Raw genomic sequence first — 21,565 nt, 5'->3', positions numbered from 1 at the left:
CTCTTTCCCATTTTCCACCTTTGTTTCTAATATGGAGACAACAAAACCGGGAAAGAAGAGAATTGATTTGGCTTTGTTTCACACAAGGGGTTTTTACTTCCAATTTAATACCCATGTAGAAAGGATTTATGGAAGTTTTCACTCCCCACAGTAGTTTGGTGGGGGGGAGGTGCTTGCTGGGGAAGGCAGTATTTTGGTGAGGTTAAAGAGTCTGAATACGAGCATTCACACTTTCTGAAAGCAAGAGAGGCTGCACACTTGTAGCTGAAACACAGGCAACATACTTGTTAAAGCGAGGAAGGCGGAAAGCTCTTTGCCAAGACTGTGGCAAAAGAGAAAAGACAGGCAGAGAAACAAGAGAAGCCGCAGCAAATTAAGGACCATCTCTCAATTTCCTTCAAGGCAAGATTTTCTATAAATTTAAAAAGAAAAAAAAAGGTCTCTTTAAAGAGCTTTTCATGATACACAAGAACAGTAAAAGCAGTATTGTATGGCAATCACATTCCTACCAAGTGCCTCTGGACATGTTATATAAGACATCTGTAGACTCAGGGGTAAAACAAAGCTTACTTCTTTTAAGCTTCTCAATTCCTACCTCTTTCACCGCTGATGTCAGTGTGACTGTGAGGATGACTAAAGTCAGCTGAGTGCACAGAATCATCTAGGTGGAGATCTTTTAAAACATCAAAGGCTATTGGACTCCAAACCCACTACCTGTCAGCAATCACCCTCCACCCACAGGACCAGATTCTGACCTGTTATTTGGGTGTGTTTTTTTTTTCATCAGGCAATGTTCAAACACTTTGCTATCTCTGAATGGATCCTCGTGATTCGTAGTAAATCAAATGAAAATCCCAAACAGAAAGAAGGCTGACAGAATTTTTTCTTAGGTTTTGTCCTCACTGGAAAACAGATTTCTCAACATTACATCATTTTTTCCCCCTTTCTTTCATTCTTTCTTTCCTTTCCTTTTATTTTAACTACGGATGTCTTTAATACTCAGAAAAGGTGCCGGTTGTTTTGACATATCTTCAGGCTGTTGTTTTCTCCCTGGAGAGTTAAGGTAGGGCTGGCCTGTGACAGTACAAGTCACTTCCCATGGGCTGGTGATGTGACAGATCCTGCTGTAGCAGGGTTGCTGTCAAGGGCTGGTTGGGCCTTTTCAGTTTTAGCCCATGGAAATAATTAAAAGGAAGAAAAGAAGAGGGCAAGAAGTGCTAACTGCACGGCGTTTATGTTGGTTTTGTTTTGTTTGTTTGTTTTTTTTCCCTCTTCAGTTACCTGCAGAGTTTACTTGATTTTTATGTGGAACAAAAGTGGCCAGTGCAGCACATGATGTGGACCTGCTGCTGAGATCCTCTGGCCAAGCCCAAGGTGAAGATGTGCATCAACAGTAGCAGTGCCACCCAGGACCTTGGGAGATGACGGGGCACAGGTGACAGCTGGGAAACCTGGAGGAGGTATGCAGGGAATGCTGCTCTTCAAGACCAACATCTACATCTCGCAGAACTATCACTCAGAAGAGAAGTGAAACCTAACGAATGAGGTTTGGGGCACAAAGGAAAGACATGTTTGCTCAAAAGATGTTCAAAAGAACAAATTATTTCTGACTCTGAGATATTATCCCACTTTTTGTCTTACTGAGCCACAGTCAGGTGAAGATCTGAGAGGCTCCCAGTATCTCAGGGCAGGCTCTGCCCCCTCTCTGCCTCTCGGAGGGGGTAGACAGCATCATGAATGAGTGTTGTCTCTGTACCTCCCACCAGCTGTCAATGAGCACAACGTGGACGCAATCCCATGCAATATCTGGAATGTTAGAGGATAATATAAGCCATGGTGGTGAGTGTGTTTACATGCCCCTGTGTACATGTGTAGGTGCATTATGTCATCTATTTTTGCATTAGATTGGCTTTTAGAGTTTAATTGGCTGTGAATGTGGATGTATTGGAAATATATACCATATATATATCATGGAAATATTTTTTCATTGAATTGGTACAAGGTGGAAACATACAGGATATTGTGTTTTCCAAGCCTTTTAAACATACCATAGCAGTAACCAAAGCATTTTGTCCTTTGGAGTCAAAAGTGGGGGGTACTGCTAGGGAAAAGGCCTATAAAGCTTCAAAATGAAGGTTTTTCTTTTTATTTGCATTTTTCATGAATGCTGGCCCCCAAATATTTTTTTTTTCTGCATGGTGTTTTGAGTGTTCATACGATGAAAAAGTATAATTGTAATCTATATTCTGAACTTCTTAATGTGTAGAAGTGTCCTTATGTCTTAGAGGAATTCATAATTTATGAACGAGTGACAACTTTAAAGGTCAGAATAAAGGATTTGCACACCTGCTGGAAAACTGGAATTAGACGATGAAGTAAGAAAATACAAACCATTATTTCCCAATTTGAGTATCTGCAGTATTGATACTCACAACACTTGCTAAAAGAAAGAAGCAGGTGTGTTTCTTTCATGAATCCCCTCAACAGAAGTAAGATTTAGAAAACGAACAGATTTCATTTTGTCTTTGGTTTTTATCTGGGTTTTTCAACACCTCAAGAGAATGTATGATCTAGAAATGATCATGTAAGACTTTCCCTTGACCTGTCAAGATAAGCCTAGTGAATACAGTTTTGAAAGACGAGCAGCACTTAGTTTTGCAAGCCTTGTCATTGAGCGATTCTTCCTTACAAGCAGGAAGATGAAAAATTAATAGTAAATATGACTCAAGGTGAGTGAGCATTGCAAAACTGGCTGCATGGAAACATTTAGGATGAAATCACTAGGGGTATAAAAACAATGAAAGCATATTAAGAAACATTAATCCTGAGTTTAATGTGGCCTCAATTTACTGCAGTTTAATGCTCCTCATTTTCTCTTTCTGCTAGGAACTTCAAAACATGAAAATTGCCAGATTGCCGAAGTGCTTTGACGCTGTTCCAATGAGCATGTCTAACGTAAAACTTCAGTCTGCAAGATTAATTTCCCCATAATCTTACAGGCTGTTATTTTGAAGTGCATTTTAGAAGACTCTAATATGGTAGCATGAAGTAACAGAATGAATTGGTAGGTAGCTTTCACTCCAGGAGACAGTCTCCCAGAACACTGTCTATGCAGAAAACTACTTTTTGGATAACAACATCTGTAGGTGTACATTCACTAGTGCCTGGAAGTTAGAGCTACTAAGAAGGTTAACTAGAGTACGCATAACTCACAGACAATTGCTGTTTTCAGTAATCTAATACACTCTATCCTACCCACACAGTGCTCAATTGTGCTACAATACGTATCAAATAATGAAACAGCGAGTTCTTCGCCAGACAGAAATAATCTAAATTTGAGTTGGTGCTGAGTCGCAGGTGATATTTGAACCTGACCCCCGCCAGCCCCCCATCTAGACTATTTTGTTCTCTGTTTTTGTGTAATCACTGCTTGCCTCTCTGCATTTTTATTAGTGTTATCCCTTGGTTTATGGTGAAAATATTGCTCCCAGGTGGTACAAAAGGCAATGTAGCCAATATCTTTTTCACAAGTAAACTTCTTGGCCAGGATGCACCTAGGAAGGACCTTGGTTTCACACTAAGGGCTTAGGCAGAGCTTGATCCATGTGGGCACATCAGTCCATCTTATTCTTTTCCTCAATAAATGAGTGTGAATCATCTTCTGATTGGTCAAGAGTATAGTCATTCCATATTAACTATTAATTTTGTGGAGCATACCTCTTTATCAGTACAACCAACTTTAAAAAAATGTAACCTCTATTTTCCTAGGAATAACCTTGTTTCTATTCTTCAGCTGAGGCCCTTTGTTTGGTCACCATGGTGGCTGACTGGATGAGACCTTTGAATTTAAAAATTTTGCTATCCAGTCCTTGTGCCCTGGACAAGCAAGGTACAGAAAGCAAGAAAAGTCTGATGGAGGTAAAAGACAAATCCACAGATGGATATTGTATGATAAACAAATTGAACACGATTTTCTCCAAGCTTTTTTTTATATGGATACTGAAATAGTCTTGAGATGTAGCAATCTGGAAAAGACCCTCTTTTTTCACTTTTATCTTGACATGGTGAAGGAATCAATCAATAAAATCCCCTAGAAAGGGGCAAGTGGCAGACTTTGAATGATACACAGGTTAAGCAGTGGTTACATGTTGAGCACAGTTACACTTTCAGAACTGATGCAGTTTTGGAAATGGTAGTGTCATAAACAACATAAAATAACTTTCATCATGATTTACCTAACATTAAGGTTCTTACAAGCCAGTGACAAAAAAACTACAGACAACTTTGAACTTTAGGAACGACCTACCATGATTAATTTCAATTTTGTAAGGATCTTCCAAACTCCTATGCCTCTTCCACACGGTTATTGTTAAAATTTCCTTTTTTTTTTTTTTTCTAGATGAAGATGTATTAAACAGACACAGAAAAAAAGAAAAAAAAAAAAGAAAAAAAAATTTTACACAGAATGACCAAAAAATCGTAGACTCTAAAGCCCTTCTGCAGAAAAGTCTCAGAAAGCAAGGAATTGTGCCTCCAGTCCACGTATTTGAATAATTCCTCAAACATTCTCATGTCCTTAAGATTTATTTTCAATACTAAAAAGTTGTTTTTAAGTGTAGTTCTCAGGGGTGGAGCTGATGCCCCATATCAGTATTTCCACTAACATCCTGGATTGCACATTCCATAGAAGAGCATAAAGTGCTATGGCATTGTTTGGTTTTTCTTTTTTTTTAAATTTAATTTGAAACTTCTTCACCCTTCTCATTATTATTTTCATTATTATTATTATTATTTTACCTTGTAGCTCCTATATTCTTGTAATGGCACATAAGAAGGTGCTTAAAGGTCTTCTTGAAAGTAGCATTGCAGAGAGCATAACAAGCAGGGTTGACGGTGCTGTTGATATAACAGAGCCAATAACCTATGGTCCATACAGTGCCAGGGATGCACGACGTACAGAAGCTGTTGATGAGCACCATCACATTGTATGGGGTCCAGGTGATGATGAAGGCCAGCAGGATGGCCAAAATAGTCCTTGTCACTTTTTTCTCTCTAGAAGGAGGTGGTTTCCTTTTGGCTGGTTGCTTTGTCATCTTGACGATTTTCCGAGCTACACTATTCTGCTTCTCCTCCCCATTGGTGCCTACAATCTCCACAGTAGTGTTGGTGGGGGCACAGCAGTCACCCTTTTGGTACTTGGTGGCTATCCTGATGCATGTCAGCTTGGAGTTCTCCACTTTGAGATGGTCTTGGGAGGCAGAAGCCTGGCTGGCATCTTTGGCAGCTTCATCCTCTTTCACATTAGAAGCGACCACGCTGACAGAGGTGGACTCATTGGAGCTCTCCTTCTCCTCCCCCTGAACACAGTTCTCCGTCACAGTCTCTCCAGTCGTTTTTCCATTCTGAATTTTGCTGTGCTCTAGCCCATCTCCACTGTTTGTGATGTTGTTATTGTTTGGTTTCGCTATTTTACCTTGGACAAGGCTTGGGGAAACTGTATCTTGGTTTTGGGCAGCTTCCTTTTTCCCTTTCTTTATCCGACTCTTACTGGCTTGAGAGATTTGCCAGTAAAGGACAGTCATGATGATAACAGGCAAATAGAAAGCTGCAATGGCAGTACCAAATGTGACGGCAGCATTGGAAAAAAACTGGATGTAGCAATCCCCATCTGGGACAGTCCTTCCTCCCACAATGAACTGCCAGAAGAGAATTGCAGGAGCCCACAGGATGAAGGACAGCACCCACGCAGCTGCGATCATCATGCCTGCCATCTTAGTGGTCCGCTTTACAGGATATGTCAGAGGCTTGGTGACACAAAAGTATCTGTCAAAGCTGATAATGAGGAGGTTCATTACAGAGGCATTGCTGACCACATAGTCAAGAGCCAGCCAGAGGTCACACACTACAGGCCCTAAGGGCCAGTAGCCTATCACAGTGTAGAGAGTGTATAGGTTCATTGAAAAGATGCCAATGATCAAGTCAGCGCAGGCTAAGCTGAACAGGAAATAGTTGTTAACAGTTTGTAGGTGCCTGTTGACTTTGATTGACACCATGACCAGGATGTTCCCAATTATGGTGACTAGACTGAGAGACCCTGCTACCAGGACGATGAAGACCACCTCAACAGTTTTATAGGGGCTCTCCAAAGCCATCGCATTTTCAGTGGAAGAGTTTATGTACGTTGAGTTATTCATTTCTGTTCTGCTAACAAGACACCAAATTATCACTTAAGCCTGTAGAGGAAAGAAAACAAAACAGATATTGGCATGAAATTAGTCCCTTTACCATTAGGAAATGGATCCCCCCAAAAAACTGCTTGGAAAGAGCTTAAAGGTAGAAGATGTGTGCAGAAGGACCAGTCAGCTTTGGCTAATGAAAACACATTACATCACATAATATCCCCTTAGGAGTACCACACCAACAGGACACTTCTAAATATGTGTCAAACACAAAACATTTTAATCCAGATTTAGATTTTTAAGTTCTCGTATGCATTTTTCTTTGTCCTCTTATAAAAGTAATATTGACTTGAAGATTTTGGAAACCAATGTACATACTGATTTCTTTCCTATCAACCAAATAGTTTCAAACCTTATTCCAAATAAAAGAGTCCAGTCCTGAGGGTATGCTATTCTTATAACACGAGGTGAAGACGTGGTCTACCAAGAGCCAGATCACACAAAGGTTTTCATCTTTCCTTCATATTCCACCTGGGTATGTTTCTGTGAGGTTTATGGAACAGGTTTGAGTCATGCGTCCCTCTCATTCTCATACACTGTCATTACCTTTTCTTGTCAACACTTGCGAAGATTTTGGCACTCATCAAACTAAAGCTACTAGTCTGCTAATAAAGAATCTGTTGAAGTCAATAGAACAAATAAACTCACCTGAGTCGAGCATCTAGCAATCTAATTAAATGTGCACAATTTTTATTTTATTTTTTCCATTTCAGTGAGATGATTATTTTTTACATCCTTTTGACTATTTGTCAAAAGGGTTGTTGTTTGGTTTTGTTGGGTTTTTTTTTAACATGATGAGGTTATCTCTCAATGCTTGCTTACTTGTACTTTTCTTTTTTCAAATCACAATATTTTTAATCTGTGTCACATAAAGCTATGACAAAAGGTCTGAAATGGACAACAGGGATAAAGAAAGAAACATAAAAATCAGTTGTGTTTATTCACAGCAATTCCTTTTGTGCCTACCAGCAGTACTCAATAGGCAGTAGTTAAAGTACTGGCAATATACATTGATAGAAGACCAAGAAAACAGCACATGCTTTTGCCTTCAGGATATGTACTATCCTTTTGGAAATGTATAACCAGCTTTCGAGCACTCATTATTTATGAGCTGTGCTCAAGGGGTTATTGAAGCATGAAGGCCAGATGTGACAGAGAAGGTAGGTTTTTTCTAATTGGAATATTCTCCTTTTCCCCCCTCCATAAGGGATCACTTCTTTAAGACAAAGCTTCTAAAAGACACGGTGAAATCAAAGGAAGGCAAAAAATTCAGTTATGTTTGGCTTCTCTTTACATCAGGGAGCAAAGATTCCTCCTCTGTCCCCTGTGACTTACCTGCTGATGCCTATACATGCATATACATTACATGACATATATATTCCACATCATTTAAACAGAGCAATGCATTTCCACTGTCATTTCAGCACTGCATATTTTCTTTCAGATGCAAAAGGAAGAAAGAGGGTGATGCAAAATGTCAGCACAACAGTCAAAAACCTTCTGACCTCTGAGAAAAATAAGCAAGTCTGTCTCTGTGAAAAAGTCCAAATGCTATACCAGGGTGAAGGTTTTCTGTCTGAGGCAACTCTGTAATTTTCTAATTTACACTTAAAGAAATCCAGCAGTCAGAAGGTGGGGCTCATGCATTTGCCTTTGCTCTTAAAAACAGCTAAGATTTGTTTGCCAATTCCATGTTGAAGTGAACACAAGGATAAATTGAGGAACAGAAGGGTAGACAGACATTTTTTTCCCTACTATTTATTATCCAGATATAACTACCTACTATCTAGGTACACCCCTAAAATTCTTGGGACCAGGTTCAGAAGAAAACCAAGGGAGAATGCATTAGTTAAATATGTAGAACAATAAGAATAGGCTGAGTAGAATATAACAGAATTTATTCTCTGTGGAAAAAATATACAGAATAATAGCCCAGATGTCTTTAATAAATAGGATTGTCATTTCAGCAATTCACTATGTGTTTTTCACCCAAAGCCTCACAGCTGAGCAGCCAGCTATCTAGTTAGAAGTGTAAGATATCAGCGTTTGGGGAGAATCAAAGAACTTCTCCCGAGCAGGGTTGTATATGAACATTCTTAACAGAATGCACTTTTGATGAAAAGACAAAGTAACTCACAGAGGTGTATTGGTTTCAAAAAAATTTCAGCTGAAGAGTTTGTGATCCAGGGCTCTACAGCTACCTCTGGTGACAGAGAGTGAGAGGAGGAGCAAGAAGGGAAGAGAGTGAGAAGATCAGAGCTGAAAAAAATGTGCTTTATGATAATAAACCAAGCTTTTTTCTACAATTTAACTTTGACAAAATGCTCAGAAGTTTTGTTTTGATTCCACTGAAGAACTTAAATTAATTTTTAAAACTTGAAACTTGTTGTGTAACCAAATTACCATTTCCCAGCTAAATTTATTGCTAAGACTTTTCAGCTGAACCTTCTACCCACTTAGAGCAAAAATATTGGTAATTCAGTATGAATTCCACTGATTTTATTAGCTGGGATGCAAAGAGCAAGATGAAAGCTAAAAGGTAATTTTACTTGTTGGGAATAAGATTTCACTGTGTTCTTTTGAATGAAAGTAAAGCAGGGGAGTCCCTTTCCCAGCGATTTCTCTTTGCACAAAACTTTCCTGCCAGGTTGGTAGAAGGCTGGTAGTCCTGGACTGCAAATTGCATTGGCAGTTACGACTTTTAGGCATGGAGAAACATACCTGCTCTCACTTACTCCAGTAAAATCTTCCTTTGCTTGCATAAATGCGATTCTTTTGCTCTGTGTGTTGACAGGGGCTGGAGAAACTTTTGACATCAACTGACACATAACATCACTGATGATAATACTACCACTATATGAGCAGAGACAGGATTATGAATGCTTTCTTACCAAGACCCCCTGAAATCTGCTGGACTCTTTCCTGTTGGCACCAATAGAGTTTGAATCAGGCCCATAGTCAGGTTTCTGTTTCTTACTGCAGACGCTTGCTCCCTCGGTACAAGACTGCCTGTGGACTACTTTTGGTTTTGTCATGCCACAGAGCCCATTTCTCTTGCTGGAGAGGCAGTTGTTATGGGAACAGATGTTATTCATCAGGCAGACCTACGGGGCAGAGGCATTTTAAGGTAATATGACCTCCCGTTGTGAGAAGTACCAGATCTTGTTCTTGAACAAACAGAGCTCTCCTCTGCAAGCCCATGGGTATTTGTGTGAGTTGCACAATATGGCCCTGGCTCCCGTGGGCTACCATAATTCATCCTTCTATACTAATTGCATTCTTGCTAAACGGAGAATACCCAGAAAAGGCAAGAAATTCCTCTTGTGACCTGAAAACCAACCCAGTTCATATTCTGAAACATATTTTAAAATATATATGACTCTGTGGAATGCAAACACCATAATCACTGCATGGAAAATGTCCAAAGCCAAGAAATCTACATATACAATAATTCATTGTCTGATATTTGTTACATAGTTGAGAAACATTTCCAGTGCAGTAATTTCTCCCCTCTAAAGAATTCACAGTTCTGAAAATCATTCCTTTCTCTTCTTTTGACCAGACTAGAATTTGGGGGATAAGTGGGGGATTTGGTGGGCTACATGGTATGTGCATTTTTGGACTGGTGTGATGCCATGTCTTTTTGCTGTGAGTCATAGACAGGCAGCAGCAGGGCTTGGGTGGGTTAACCTGGACTCCCATTACCATTCTCAAGGAGAAATGGAGTGCAGGCTGGCACATGCTGAAGTAAACCTTCACAGAGCATGCTGGCAGCCATGGTCTGCTTTGCTTTCCTTCATTTATGTCCCTAGCAGCTGCAGGACAGAGAAACAGAGGTCTAATAGGGGAAGCGTGTAAGCTGATTAATTGTAAAAGAGAACCACAGTGAGCGTGAGGAAGCAAAATTATGGCATTGAGAATATTCCGTTGCAGAACCTGAGGAGGCCTGCAGAAATGGGAGGGCAAGGAGAAGGGACAAGAACTGAATGTCACCCTTAGGATCATGATCCTCAAACAGCAGGTACTTAGGTGTAACATCCTGTTGACTGCGCTTTCCACTTGCCCTGACAGGATCCCATCCCTTTGGTGCAGATGAATCTTGGAGCTATCATAACAATTTGAAATTTGGAACATACCTCCAACATCTGTCACAAAACAGACTATAGAAATGTTGTGTATATCGAAAAAAAATGGCTCATATGCCATGCCTGTCAAAGTTTGTTAAACAAATCCTTCCTCTGTATTGTGCATATTGCCAAGTATGGTAAGGATTTAATGGCTTCTTTGAATCCTCTGAAACCATATAAAAGTCAAGACATGAAAGAGGAAACAAATGATCTGTACCTGAAAGTTATATTTGTGATTTAAATGGGATTACCCAGAAATCTGTGTGGATTGCTACTCTGAGCAATTCTCAGCATTCAACTCTCAAACAAAAGTAAAATACATTTTTTTAATTTCTCCTCTTTGATCTAGTTCAAACCTATGTAAAATGGATTTGATTTTTGCTGTAGCAATAATAGATTTTTTTTCCCCCCTGAACTGAATTTGATCTTGAACTGCACTGGTTTCAATTCTAAAATTCTTTCTGGCACCATTTAAATTCACAGTATAGGAAAAAAAAAAAGAGAAACAAAACCTCTAAGCCTGTGACAAATATACTAGGCACATTAGTCAGAATTTATTACAGACTTCAAGAGAGATTATAGATCTAGTTGGGGCTTTTTGTAAAAAATTGTATTTCAGAAAATTTCTAAATAGCAGAAGACTAAATTCTTCACCACAAGTTACCTTGTGCAATCCGTTTGCAATTAGAAACATCTTTGCAAAGTGTTACTGCCTCGGTGTGGTCCATTCTTCTTATTTTCATGCACTTTTGTTTTTCTCAATCAACATATGTCCTACAAAAAAAAGATAATGTGTGGGCCTGTCTGGATCATCTTTTCCCCATCTCATTGTGAAGGGTATCTAAGGGCAAGATTAAAAATTCCTGCATGTATCTTGAAATAGCAAATACATCAGAATCCTAAAACATTAACAAAAGCAATCTGACACTGTGCGACTAACAACAATTGAAATAAAGTAAAAAAAATATACTCCCTCAAAAGCATCAGGGAACTGTACATGAGTAGGTGGCAGTGCTGGCATCAACACTGAGGCCTCAGTGCTATTGTTAGAGCCTGAGGATTTTGTACAGCTATTAATTATGTCTTACTCACTTCTGTTCTTATAGACTAAACCTGGTAAATACAGCGTCACGAACCCACATGGTTTGTATTCAAAATCACACAAAAAAAATATAGGCAGTATAGAAAAAAAAAACAAAAAACCCTACAACAACCTCTCTTGTTTCAGGAAATAACAAAGAAGAAGCAATTTTTCCTCAAAGATCTGGATAATTGTGTACTTCTAGTATACTGGTACTGTTGTTGTTATTCTTACTGTTGTTTTGCTGATAGTCACCCACTGGTACTAGAGCACTTCATCTACTTTCTTTCGGTAGGTATAGTTCTGGCTTCAGACATGTCTTTGTTTTTCAGGACCTGTGTAATCAAGAGACAGTTTGCATTCTGTCTTTGGACAGCTGACATAGTATATTCTGCATCTCAATGCATGGGACAAACCTGAAAAATATGCTAATAGGTTTGGTTTTATCTATCTGGTTTTGATCCACAAAATGGGATCTTTACCTCCTGGACTAGAAGAGATACTTTCATTCATGCGTCTCCTTATTCTTGCTAGGATTGTATATAAAGATATCTTGACCCAAACCAGCAACTGAATAGCTAAGTCCCTTTGTGAAGTTATGGCAAGGCTTTCCTCTGCATTCCAGGGGAACCATATGATATGGTTGCCCATATGGTAAAAGTGATTGAGTACAATAGTCCATACTGTTCCTTCTGAGTCCCACCTGCAATACTGCACACCTCAGCTTGTCAGAGGTGCTTACACCCTGGAGGGAATTTTCAGAACGGCAGTTGAAAAGGCAGAGGGTAAATAGTTCAGGCAAAGTGAATAGTTCGGGACATTTTCACTGTGGAAAGCTAGAACAGAATAGCATTTCCCCCTCTTTTTTTGTAGGTAATAATAAATGGGGAGTGGGGGCGTGGTGTCTGGATATCCAGTTACTAAAAGCAGAAAATTTTTGTAACGTAGAAATCAGAAAACAAAGTAACTTTTGGTCTATGAAGTATGAAAAGCAAAATGGAGCTCTTATTGAAGCACCCCAGAGTTCCCTCTAGTTGAGTTAAATGGATAGGATCTCCATCTAGAGGCACAGAAAGGCAGCACCACTTAATGCAGTTATTTCCAGCAGCAGGATGGCTTCAATATGTGCTGAAAACTTAGATACTTATTTATTTCTCATGTGGAGGACCCCCACATTTTATTACAATTTACATTTTATTATAATTAAGGAGCAGAGGTATAATTTGTTGAAAATCTGAAACCATTACAGTTAGATATTCCTGTAGTAAACAGTATGAATACTGAGATGTAAGGAGACTGGGGTAGCCGCTTCACAGATACACAGGCTCAGACCTGCAATCAGTATTATTTAGTCATCACTTTTTGGGCATGATCCAACTCGAAGTATGGTTTCAGAGTAGGTCATATATGGGTCAGAAGAGCGGCTGCTGTCATCAAAAAGCAACAAATCTAGGGGCTTGCTCATGCCACACACATTTAATCAGTGGACCTATGCCGATTTCCACTTGCAGAGGTTATAGTCTAGCTAGAAGAGGGATTTCAGTAAGACACTTCTCATTTGCTCCTTGTGTTGCACCACTGTCGCTGAGAGTTGACTGATGCTCTTCACACCAGTCAACCACAACGATTTTCTTCAAGCACTTTAAATAAAATACTCATACCAGAACTCAAACTAAAATTATACCTATCCTCAGCCCTGAGAAAGGTTCTCTTAGCAGAAGAGTTATTTAAGCTTCCGTTAAGATTGAATTGACGATCGTTAGCTTCCAGGATATATTCTCTCAAGGAAGAGTGCCGTGATAGGTAAGTACTCCCTCTTCAGCCCAGCACGAACTGGAGGCACAGTACTTCATTATCCTCATATCAGCTATCAAGCCTTTGCTATTAAATAGAAAAACAGTATGAGAGCTACTCAAAATCCCTGGGTGACAACAGGCAAAGCTAGTGAAAGAGGAGAGGGTGTAGAAGGCTGACTGAAAGCACTTCACAATTTGTTCTGAATACCTGGGGCTAATGCATAACCGAAATTCATCACTTGTTTAAAACATGTACATGTAGATCTGAATATTGGCGATGAAATAAAAACAAAGAACTATAACACAGTACAGGGTGTGGGGGGTGTATGTGTATGGTGTCTCTAAAAGAGCTGCTGATTAAACCCCTCAATTTATCAGTGGGTCCAGCAAAAATGCTGTGATATTCCACTGAATCTCTGCAAATCCCTCCAAGTCATGGAGGTCTTTTGGGGACCCTGAATAAACCCATGGAGACTCTCATTGTTCCTCAGAGATTTTGTAGCCTTCTGTAGTGTCTCTGATAGGGATGATATAATACTGAGGGCTCAAAGGTACTCTTACTGAAGTTAAAGAAAATCTTTCTTCTTCCTTTGGTTGGAAGTTTACCAGTGATTTCCTTATTCACTTGCTTATGATCTAGAAGGTTCATCTGCGATACCTCTAGACGATCCTCAATCCTGCTTTGGAAAGTACCCAGTTCCTTTACTCAGCAAATGCTATTAAAATGCTTGTTAAGTCCATCATGGTCACTCTTACGTGAAATTCTCAAGAGCTTGAAAACATAGCCCGTTCTGCTTCTGTGTCCTTTAATCTTGGGGATTTTTACACATCTTCTGTCTTACTTACAGCTTACCTAAGATGTAGATTAGAAGCACAGAGGAGAAAGATGACTCAAATATAAAAGGAGCTGGCTCAAATTCTTTGCAAAGATTTAAACATATATTGAAGTCAAGTTCAAACCTGTTTCTTAGAGGGCAGCTAAATCTTTTTTTATGCTTGCATTTCTGCAGACCACATATAAGGTGATAGTGATAGTGAAAGTGAAAGTGATAGTGAAATAGTGAAAGAACTAGTCAATTCTTTGCCTTATCAGCAAGGAATAGTACCTAAATTCCTTAATTAGAATCCATATTTCCAAACCCAATCTGCAGTTTGAGAAGTTTCTGAAAGATGGAAACATACTGACAATACTTGACAAAATGCTTGTGAAATGTTTGAAAATCTCAAATTAAGTGTTTGCTGTAGCTAATTATAACCAAGTTGATCACAGTTATGTTTACCGTGAGCCTGCGTGACCATCCCTGCTTTTGTGGACAAAGAACCTCAGAGGTTACAATTCCTTGCCAAAGGAAGGAAATAGTTTAGCAGTTTTAGGAAATAATTTAGCAGTTTTTCTGCAGCATTTATGTTGACAGTTACTACATTATTGTAGACTCTGTCAGTCTCTGTGTTACATTTCACTAAATGACTGCTACCTACCTTAATTACATAGACTATAGTTGTAGACTAATTGCATTTTTATTCCACTACAGGTTTAAGAAATCCATGCCTAATTCTGTCTCTGATGCATGGCTCGAGAAATTTGTCTCAACATGCTACAGTTACACTTAACAAGGTAAAATACCTTAGCTTTGCATATGAATAATTCACCATGACATTAAGAGAAGCCCCTATCCCATGTTGAAACAATAATGTAATATTTAAGAAGGTTAATTTAATAACAGGAAACTGGGGAATTGTCTCTGACCATGTACCCTCTGTTAAAAGTATATTCAGCATCACTGGGACAGGAAGACTGAAATGCAAAAGCATATATTCTCAAGCTTTCTGCTAATTTTAATTTTTATAGAGACATTGCTAAGGCTGTTCATGTCAAACTTTGACCTCTCTCTCATGTTTGGAAACAAAAACAAAACCAAAAAAATCTAAATACAAGGTTTCAGAAGTGCCAAATGGAATTATTTGAAACTAAAACTATCAAATCCTGAGGGGCATTAGCTGACACAGGATAGAGAAGAGCAGAAGACTGTTGTATGCATGAATCTGCACTGTGAGTCATAAGAGGGCTACACAGAATATCGTCCCTAGGTGTAGAGGCTTCAGCTCAGCTTCTTCTTCATGGGAGACAGTTTACTATGATTACTAAACACATGCCCCCATCATAGGAACTGCTTGGACACAAGTGTGTAGAGGAAACAATTATCTCTCATGGGATTTTCCAAACTGATCTTGTCACTAGCAATGAAGCCTATGAGGTACAAAGCTTCCACAGGATTATGGTGATGAATATACATGATGTCCCTTGCACATTAAAATGTAATTCAAAGATGAGGTTAAAAAAAACAAAACAAAAAAACAAAAAATCAAACTTTTGAGACAAGTAAGTTGATTTTGAAGTTCAGGCTTCTAGAGGCTGTGCCATTATATTTTACCTCATGGGAAGCTCTTTCACATCATTGCAGAAACACCACATCAGCTTCACCAAGACTGTTGCTAGAATGACTTGACTTGTATGAAATTGGTTGCTCTCCCATGTCTGGTACCAAGGGTCTCAAACTTATTTTAGTAATATCCTGAAATTCCATAACTATGCTGTATATAAACCCTCCCTTCCTTTGGCAGGCTTATCTGCTACTGTCTGCAAGTTTCCTTCCTCATCTCAGACCATATTTCCATAGCAAACATGTCCAAAGAGAAAAACACTAACTTGTATGTTTAGTTTCCTGAGGTTTTGCTTTATCCTCATCTTCTGTAGTGTCACCTACATGACCCAGTTCTCTTGATCTAATTCCATCTTTACTTAACAATTCTTTATATTGGGACTTGATGGTAAAGTAATGTACCCTGGGAAAAATCTTCTGCATCAAACTGCTGAATCTCTGAGATGTCATATCTGAGATTAAATCCCTCCCACTGTGCCATACAACAACAGCGGAACCACTCAGCAGCGACTGCTGCATTGCAACGTGCCTCCATGCAGCACAAACCTCTTTGACGGGCACCGGTACGTGCATAAAAGAAGGCATATCAGGAGGTGGGGCAAGAGAAAAGAGAAGATAGTAAATGGGGTGAAAGCAAGAGAGAGGAAATGGGAACAAGACTGAGGTGTGAATGAAAAGCAAAAGAAGTTAATGAGAAGAAAGCAAGAAAGTGTGACTGTAAGAGAAGAGTTCTGCACGTGCATTCAACTGGGCCCTTTGAATTGTCATCTTTTATTGCCTGTTTGCAGTATAAATTTCTCAATGACCCCAGTTTCAGCACCTATCTGTATCATCCCATGCCTGCCTGCAGAGAGATTGGCTAGCATCCCTTCATCTCTTGGTCTATCATTTTTTTCTTGCTTGGTTCTGCAGCAAAGCCGTGACCTTGGATCCATGACCATTAGCAATCAATTTCATGATGGGACTGTATCCAAAAGGTGTGAGAGTCAGATAACCAAGAAGAATTCAGAAGTTTATCTCCAGACAAAGCTGGCATTTCTCATAGGGTTTCTATATTTCTGCCTGTGATCTCTGGGGAAGGCAAAATGTTCAAAATTTCAGTGGAAATAAGTTACGTAAAGTAAGCAATGACGGGAAACTGTGACTGAACTCTGGGGACCCCTGCAGCCTGGAGTCTAGCACACCATGTCCCGGCTGTTTCAGCTGAACTGGCAGAGGCACAGCTCAGCACCTTGGAACAGCCATGTGGACAGACTCCATGAAGCCATGTTTCAGGCATTTGAGTCATCTTGATATCTTTTTTTTCCCCCTCTTCTGGTGGTATTACAAAGTGCTGCCTCTGCATCTCCTCTCCTTAACAGCGACACCTCCCTCAGATCTTTGCAGTGGCTCTGCTTTAGGCAGAAGCAAGATATGATCTGTAACCTGTGGGTTTGGGACACTCATTCATTCCCTTTTCTTTTTTTCTCGCCTAGTGCAGCACCTGGTTATCCTTTGTCCTCTCTGGTCTTTCTCATCCTGTTCTTTACCTCTTTGCTGCTCAGACCAGTCTTCTGAGAATCATTTTTCTTAGGTTACAGTGTGTTGTTTTTCTCATCTTCTGATCTAACAGCAACTCCTCTGGCAGTGCTGAGCTCCTATTTCTCTGAGCACTTAAAACTGCAGAAAGGCAAAAAAAGGATTCATGTAGTCTCACGTAAACCTCCTAGAGCAGGAAGCGATACTATAACAATACACTACAGTGCTGCCGTCCCACTTGAGATCAATATTGGTCGAGGCTGATCAGTCAGGCTACCAGACAACTTACAGAAATAATCCTCACCTTCATCGGCTTTTCTCTGAAGTTTGTAAGAAACTGGTATGCCAGTACTGACTGTTCCAAAATCATAAGAGGCAGTTTTGCTCCCTCTTTGAGCATTATCAGTGGGGCAGAGTACCCCTTATACGATATCCTTTATGTAAGAGAAGTAGTGAAAATTGTTTGGGATGAGAAATGCAGACCTGTGAATGGAGAATCAGGGGAGTTATCCAGTCACGTCTGAGGTGTTGTGCCAATCAGTGAGTTTGATTATGAGGTGAATCAGATCCATCTGAGAAGGAATTGTTTTTAGTAAGTATCGAGAGTGGTGTACCGTGAGGGTAGTTTGAAGACATGACCTTACAACAGAAGTGTCAGCGTATTTTAACGATGTGAAAGTATCCAGTACTAGCATAGCAGTAACAGGGCCACGTGGAACAGAAGGTAGTGATTATACCTAATTTATGCACATATAATAAACAATTATATCATATATAGAATGTATACATATGCTCAATTATTTCTTCATAAGAAAATTACACCAACACAGTCACTGCATACAGTAGCAGTGAGACCTCCCAAGTGCAAAGGTAGAATCAGGATGGGATAAATGATTTTCACCTGCTGAAGTTTCTGGTCCTCTGCAGCTCCCAGAATTTAAGGCTGAACAAAGCCTCAATAACCCCACGCTGATTTGCAGATGTTGTGTACCCCAGTCATATCAGCCTTGTGATACTCTTTGAGAAGTCTGTGGCTCAAAGGCACATTTCACAGCTCCTTGCTCTCAGTCACTCACTCTATAAGCTTTTGACTTCAAAGGGCCATCTGAAAGGAAATGTTTGTAGGGAAGAAAAAAACAACCTAAAGAAAGAGAAAGATTGTCTGATTGTTCCCCCCCTCCCCTTTTGTGTTCTCTTCTGTTCATGATATAACAGGCTTAAGATACTTTGGTATAACTGCTTCTCAGTGGGTTATTTTTTTCTTCTTACTTTATAAAGACCACAAAAAAGAAATTGGCAGTGAGGAAGAAAACAGCTGTGTGATCCCCATCCAGACACTGTTATCTTAGAGAGGGCTTGTCAAAGAGCAGGCAAGTGACTTTCCATGTCTAAGCAGGCTCCTTGTGTCAAGCTGGAATCATGTCCAAGGCAGTGATTGAGATTTTTTCATATCACAACTTTCAGTAGTAGCACATGCGAAAGCATATACTGCTCCCTGCTGCATATCCAATCATAAAGTAACCAAGAAAAATCTCTGAGGGTTGGTGGTGCCCTTTCAGGACATTTTCTTTTGTTCCTGAGTGTAAATGATGTTCAGTTCTAAATTCAGTCCATTTCAAGGCTTTTAACATGTTATTCCTAGCATTAATATCCACCACATATATGAAGTCCTAAATGGTGTTCATGAAGTTTCTAAAGTGTATCTTTTTGGGGCGTGGGGGATGGGATGGTATGATGTAAAGTAAGATAAGATTTTTTTTCTTTTATATTTTTAATGAGTTAATTTGGATATTTTTGTTTTAGTCTATGATATCCAGTGCAATCTCATTGAATGTTTGATGCACTGAACAGCACTGAATAGTTAAAACGCGGACAGTCTTGTTTGTAAAAAGATAATAATGGAGGGATTTACAGTCAGGTTAATGTTTAACCTCTTAATCTTTCTAATGTTATTGTTGGAAAATGCCCTTTAAATTTAATTATCTGCTTCTTTACATTTACTGTTTTGCAAATGAGCATTTAAAAATGTCAATCATGTCTCTTTACAGAGATTTATTATAATTTTTTTATCCACTCATAATGATGCTGGTCATCCTAAGCAAATGCCACCCAATCCACCATGCCACAGATAGCACAATTTATTTTCTCCTTAACTGTCTGAAGTTTGCATATCTAAGACCATGTGATTCAGGGTATAGTGCGTTTTCTCCTTTACCCTACCATATATTAGAAACATTTAAAGTCTTAATAAATTATGGTTTTGTATCTAAATGAAGAGCTTTTTAGTAATTCTTGCGGTAAAAATTTCAGTCACTAATTGGGGCTGGGCGGTATTGCCCTGAGAACAGACTTATTCCAGAAAAAGGTCTAAATTATTAATGTTTTGACAAATAGAAAATAAATCTCAGAAAGTAACTTAGTATGAATTCTACATAAGATACAAACTATGTCAGATTCTATTCCTATATATGTACACTTTCATAACAATTTCTCAGATGTTTGGAAGAGCAGGGAACAATTGTTTTCTTTCCATGCATTATACTGTCAGAGTCTGCTGTTTTTAAACAGGGGTGGGCCCTGCAGGAATAGATGGCAAGGAAATATCACAGTGTCCAATGGTACCTACCACCCTGCCATGTAATGTCAGCTAACACAATCCAGATTGACTACTATCATCAGCTAGCTGGTCAATAGAGACTGACAACACAATTAGGTCAAAAAATAACTGGATATCTTCCCGCTTCTCATACTTCTGCACACAGGAATAAGAGGCTCCATGGGGCCCCAGGAACTCTTTGCTGAAACAGAAAGTGAAGAGTTGTAGCATTGCTACTTCTTTTCCATTAACAATCTTGCTTGTGCTTCTGAGACCTGCACAAGAGCTGTCTCAGTTACCCACAAAAGCTGGAAACAGGCAAGGAACAAAAAAAAAAAAAAAGGTAAAAGATACGGAAAAATGCAGGACAATTCCTTACTTACATGTTACACAGAAGTGTATTAATTCTTTCTTTTATTTTCTCCGAGGTAGGTAAGGTAAGTATTACAATACATAATTCATTCAGATTAAAGATAGCACATTTGAATTGCATCAGCTGTGCAAATAAGACCAAGCAACCAAAAGATGGCATTCCCAAATATCACAGTTATACCTGGTAATAAGACAAATGTCTTTTTTAGCTACCTGTGTAGGGTTTTGTGATTTGCTTAATCAATACCTCATACTTCTGCACTATCGGTTTATCACCAAACATAGTAGCACAGTTCATAGTTATTTTAAACTACATATTTGACAGAGGGATTGAGAGAATTGAACCCTTACACTTTTTCTGGGACAATCTCTTCTTGCTGCCTTAGAGGTCTTCACAGGGGAAGAGAATTTGTTGCTTTATATCAATGGACTGGTTTAAAGCTCCAGATCATGAGAAACTGAAGCAACCAATTTGCCTTGAACTAAACAAAGTCAATATGCCTTAAACCTTCATGTAAATACACATGGATTTCAAACACGAATAGAAATTTGAGTTTCTGCATTCTAGTGAATTTATCGCTAACCTGCTGCACATACGGATATCCTCTGTAATATTTTCTGTTCTTTCAATACTGGGAAACAGAGTGATGTTTGAGAACTAGTAAATAGTTATCCTGCTGTAAAGATTGTGATGGTATTTGGCTGAGAATAAAAACAATGTAGTAAAAAAAGTTTTCCTAGTTTCTCCTTTACAATCTCATGATGCACATTGTGCTTCTGCAGTTAGAAAGCGGTCCAATCTACCTGTATTTGTTATAATCAGTACAAAAATAAAGCTTATGTAGTAAATTTGGATGAGTGAGCCTAAAGTCTTGGTTTTGCAAGGCTCCATACAGGAAGTGACAAAAGGTGTTTGAGGTTTTTCTCTTTCTGAAAAGGAAGTTCGTAAAGTTGTTCTGAGACTTACAAGCGAACTGATGAAGGTAGTGGTATTAATGATGAGGAATGCCAAGAAGTTTAGTGCTTCCCTTAGATAAACCTTTGATTGTGAGGATGTTCATATGTGTTTTTTTTTTAAGCCTGTGAATTCCAGAATGCTCCTAATAATGTGACAGTCCTTGTTCCCAGACAGCCAAGGCACACGGTTTGGGAATTCCTCTCATCACCTTAGAGCCAATGAAAAGGACCATAGAAAGTATCCTGGGAGAAAAGCTAAATGGAAGCTCACTCAAGTCTCAAAATAACATTTTGAATAAGAGTTTGCCATGAAAAAGGTATGTTTGACTCTCCCTATCCAGTGTTGAGCTATAAGAAATGTTTTGAATTCTGGTGAGGTGATTTTCTAAATGCTTTTGTCAGCTATGAGAGAATCAGCCCACACGGTTTTGCCTCGCC

The 21,565-nt window shown here is 39.2% G+C and overlaps 1 protein-coding gene across 1 annotated transcript; it reads right to left on the bottom strand.

Annotated features, from left to right (window-relative positions):
• Positions 1-4,793: 4,793 nt before the first annotated feature.
• CHRM2 (cholinergic receptor, muscarinic 2) lies at positions 4,794-20,604 on the bottom strand. Its single transcript, XM_010132846.1, has 2 exons — positions 20,522-20,604; positions 4,794-6,233 (listed from the first exon to the last, which is right to left on the bottom strand). Exon 2 carries the CDS (start codon positions 6,192-6,194, stop codon positions 4,794-4,796), a length of 1,401 nt encoding a protein of 466 aa, XP_010131148.1. The 5' UTR covers positions 6,195-6,233; positions 20,522-20,604.
• Between the last annotated feature and the right edge of the window lie 961 nt (positions 20,605-21,565).

This window comes from Buceros rhinoceros, unplaced genomic scaffold, assembly GCF_000710305.1.
Source record: "Buceros rhinoceros silvestris isolate BGI_N320 unplaced genomic scaffold, ASM71030v1 scaffold10953, whole genome shotgun sequence".
NCBI classification, from domain to species: domain Eukaryota; kingdom Metazoa; phylum Chordata; class Aves; order Bucerotiformes; family Bucerotidae; genus Buceros; species Buceros rhinoceros.
This window is presented reverse-complemented; position numbering and strand designations above follow the sequence as displayed.